Source organism: Prionailurus viverrinus, chromosome A1, assembly GCF_022837055.1.
Source record: "Prionailurus viverrinus isolate Anna chromosome A1, UM_Priviv_1.0, whole genome shotgun sequence".
NCBI lineage: Eukaryota > Metazoa > Chordata > Mammalia > Carnivora > Felidae > Prionailurus > Prionailurus viverrinus.
The window spans coordinates 85466653-85470804 of record NC_062561.1 but is presented as its reverse complement, the minus strand read 5'-3'; the positions used below and the strand labels follow the sequence as shown (position 1 = coordinate 85470804).

The following is a 4152-nucleotide window of genomic DNA, read 5'->3' as shown; positions in this document are numbered from 1 at the left end:
GCCTCTAGGTATCTTGGCCATGTGAGGGGAAATTATATGAAACCTGCTAGCACTTTTGTTCCTAGAGAAATCTAAAGGTCCTTGCCCACGCCCCCCCCCACACATTCTAAGATTAGTCAATCAATCATCACCATACCAGTTTTTAAACTGCTATTTCTGTGCTGTGTCTTGGGCTGAGTTATTTAGTGTTATGACTCATTAAAAGTGTGGAATTCATTGGCTATTACCCATCAGCTACCCTAGAGTTTAGCCAGCTAATTTTCAAGCCCCTAACTTTAAGCCCCACTGGTTTTGAAAGTGAAAAGTTATGGGGACATTTCTTCCCAATGCAGGTCTCCAGAACCAAGGGTGCCTGGTGTGGAGTCTGATCCTCTTGCTTCTTTATGCTTGTTATGTTCCTTTCCTTTCCTTTCCTTTCCTTTCTTTCTTTCTTTCTTCTTTCTTTTCTTAATTTCACTGAAATTCCTAACCAAGTCTTTCCCTGTCTTTCCCTTTTTGATGTGGTCTTCTCTCTATGATTAACTGTGGAATATTTTTCTTCCAGTTGTATCCAGGTTGTTTTATGAGAGAGTTGCACAGATGTAGCAATTACCTCACTGTGTCCATGATAGGAGGCAAGCTCCAGATACTGCTATTCCATTCTCCTCTTACATATCTCTAAACTTACTACTTCTAATGCCAAAGTCAAGAAATCTGTGTTCAGTTTGACTCCCAGACATTGATTCTTATTTTATTTACAAGAAAACTTTATAATGTCAGAGATTTCAGAGAAAACTTAATTCTGAAGGAAAAAAAATATTAACTTTTTTTTCTAACTTAATAATGTCACAATGACATTTATAAGTAAAGAAACTTGCATTGGAATACTAGAAAATCATACATGAAAAGTTCTCTTTACATAAAGCCACAATCACCTTGGTTTCCTGAAACCACACAACATCATGTTGGTATTTTGTGGGAGATACAGGAGAGAAGCATCAAAGGAAAAGACTTTAAAAGGGAAGGGAAGGAGAAAGTGCAAGGCCTTAGGACATGTTTACACAGCTGAACAACACTGAGGCTCATAAGGAACATCTAGAGCCATTAACATTGGCCAGGGCCGGATCCTCCTTCACACCTGACCCTTCCTGCTGTTATAGAAACCAATTAACTTGAAATTCAACTTTGAAAAGCTAAACCATTAGATTGATTAATACACTTGCTTAGCTGACTTTATGCATGTAGTCTTTAGCAATTATCCTAATAAAAAGAAGCTTCATTCTGGAGTCGGGCCTCATTCCTACTCGAGAATGAGGACCTTCACTTAACCGCACTTTGTGGACTCATCTTTTGCCTCTCTGTCCATACTCCCTGCAACAGTATTTCAAATTGGTTTTCAACTGTATCTTTTCCCATGCTATACATATATCCTTTTCACAGCTGGGGAGCAGTTTTCAAGCGCTAAAATGTTACACATTTTCCCATAAACTTCCTGAGAGCTGCCACCACTTCCTTGTTCCTCAGGCTGTAGATGAGGGGGTTCAACATGGGGGTTAGGATATTGCTGAACACAGAAAGAGCTTGGTCCTGCTCTGCACTATGGGAGGAAGTGAAAGTCATATAGATAAATATGTTTGGGCCAAAGAAGAGACTCACCACAGTTAGATGGGAAGAACAAGTGGCCAGAGTTTTTTTCCTGCCTTTGACAGAGTTCATACGAAAGACAGTGAGGAAGATGAGAGTATAGGAAACTGTGATGAGACTGAAAGGTACAACAAGCAACACAATGCTTGTCACCACCACCACTAACTGGTACACTGAAGTGTCTTCACAAGAGAGCTTAATGAGGACTGGAACCTCACAGAAGAAGTGGTGGATCTCCCGTGACCCACAGATGGGAAAATGCATAGGGTAGACTGTATGGATAAATGAACTTATAGAGCCTCCAATCCAACAACCTAAAACCATGTGCATACAGAACCTGGGGCTCATAATAATGGGATAATGCAATGGGTTGCAGACAGCCACATAGCGGTCATAAGCCATGAGAGTCAAGATGAGGCATTCTGACATTCCCAACATCAGGAAGAAGAAACTCTGTGTTCCACAGCCAATCCATGATATGGTTCTTTTCCCAGTAAAATAGTTAGAAGCCATCTTTGGAACAATGGTGGAAGTTAATGTCAAGTCAATGAGGGAGAGTTGACTGAGGAGAATGTACATGGGCGTATGAAGTCGAGAGTCTCCCCAAATTAAGACAATCAAAAGTATGTTTCCCAGGAAGGCAAGAATGTAGACAAAGATGATCATAAAGTTGAGGACAATAGAATGCTGAAATTCAGGAAAGAGTCCCACAAGGATGAAATCGGTTATTGAGGATTTGTTTCCACCCACCATGCTTCTAAAACAAATGTAAAAGGGCTGGGGGACAAATCAAATGGATTAGAACAGCTCACATTCAGTACAAGTCTGATATCAATATGTGGATGTAAAATTTTATATCTTTTTCTCTACCTTTAGGATATCATAATATTTACTATCAGAGATATTTTACTATTCATTGCTGAGCAATTACTTAAATATTTCTTAAATAGATAAATTACAAAAAAATAATCAACTTCAGTGCCTTTAGTCTCTGTTGAGTGTATTTTTTCTTTTTTTTTTCTTTTTCTCTTTTGTTTCTTGTTTTCTTTCTTGCTTGCTTGCTTGCTTGTTTCCTTTCCTTCTTTTGACTAGAGAATCTTCTAAATATATGGATATATTTTCTACAAATATGAACCTAAAATTTTATATATTGCATCTGATAGTTATGGACCCTAGTTACTAACTCTTGTATATTTAGAAGGAAAAAGAAAGAAAAATCAAATTAATTCACTCAATTTCACTTTAAAATTACAAATAAATTATTTAACAAAATATTAATGAGATATCATATTAATTTATTTTGGCTAGTCATCATGGCATACATATAGGTGTGAAAATTGCCAGACTTTTGACCTTCTTGGAAGTCATAAATTATAATTTATTATAATAAATAATAATTATTATTTATTCAAAATTAATATAAATGTATTTACTTATATAATCATAATATATGTTAAATTCTTATAAATTATATAATTATTATTGGTTATATAATTTTAAATATATTTTAAATATAATTGATTATAATTATTATTGATAAAATAACTTAAAAAGAGCATGTGTCCAATAAATATTTATTAACCACAAGGTTGAACAAAGTCCATGGAATTCAGCAGGACCCCTTTCCAAGCAGAATGTATGACAAATACCCTCAATACAGTTGCATTCCTGGTGAGAACTAAAGCTGTTTCCCTCCATGAAACCTTACTGAAAGTAGAGTAAGACACTCCAATCTAAGTAAAACAAAGTTGTACGTGTGGAAGTTCCATGTGCATCAGTGTTTCCCAGCAGATGGTGTTGATGAAGCACTCACATCAAAACACCTGGAAATCCTGATCTCCATTATTAGAGAAGGAAACTTAGGATGGTTTTTTTTTCTGTATGTGTATGTTTAGATTACTTTTGTGACAAAAATGTGTTAGTTGTTCACTTAGTCATAAGTCTGCTGAAATATAAAATAAGAAGCTAATTATTAATCCTTTTCCATCCTTAATGAGCCTAATCACTAATATTGCTAAAATTATGTTTATATTATTTCAGGAAAGTGACAAACTATTCCTTGGAAAATCTGCACCATTTATTTAGTTTTCATTCTAAATTTATTAATTTTTTCAATATATATTCAATATTATATTCAAATGTTGAAAAGGAGGCCACCATGAATTAGGACATGGTCTGTATCTTCAATAAACTATGAGTTTAAATATAGAATTATTTATAACAACAAGTCACCAAAAAGTAAAATATATGGCTCTCGTAGGGTGATATATCAACACAGAGAAAGATCTGAGTAAGATGAGGGTGGAGAATGATGTAACATGTAATTTAAGCTTTATCCTCTAATTGAACCTTAGGATCCAGCAACTCGTGTAATTTTAAAGGCTGAGGAAATGTTTTGTTTGTTCTGACAAAACTTATGTTGCATAAGTGAATGAAAAAAATTAAAATTCTTACACAAATTATTCAAACAATTTTGAACTGTATAAACTGTAAGTTTTCAATTTTTTCATTCTTTAATTACCTCATGGT

At 34.9% G+C, this 4152-nt stretch overlaps 1 protein-coding gene across 1 annotated transcript; it reads right to left on the bottom strand.

Moving 5' to 3' along the window:
* Positions 1–1440: 1440 nt before the first annotated feature.
* Positions 1441–2376, bottom strand: LOC125163891 (olfactory receptor 2T27-like). Its single transcript, XM_047856168.1, has one exon. It carries the CDS (start codon positions 2374–2376, stop codon positions 1441–1443), a length of 936 nt encoding a protein of 311 aa, XP_047712124.1.
* Positions 2377–4152: the final 1776 nt, after the last annotated feature.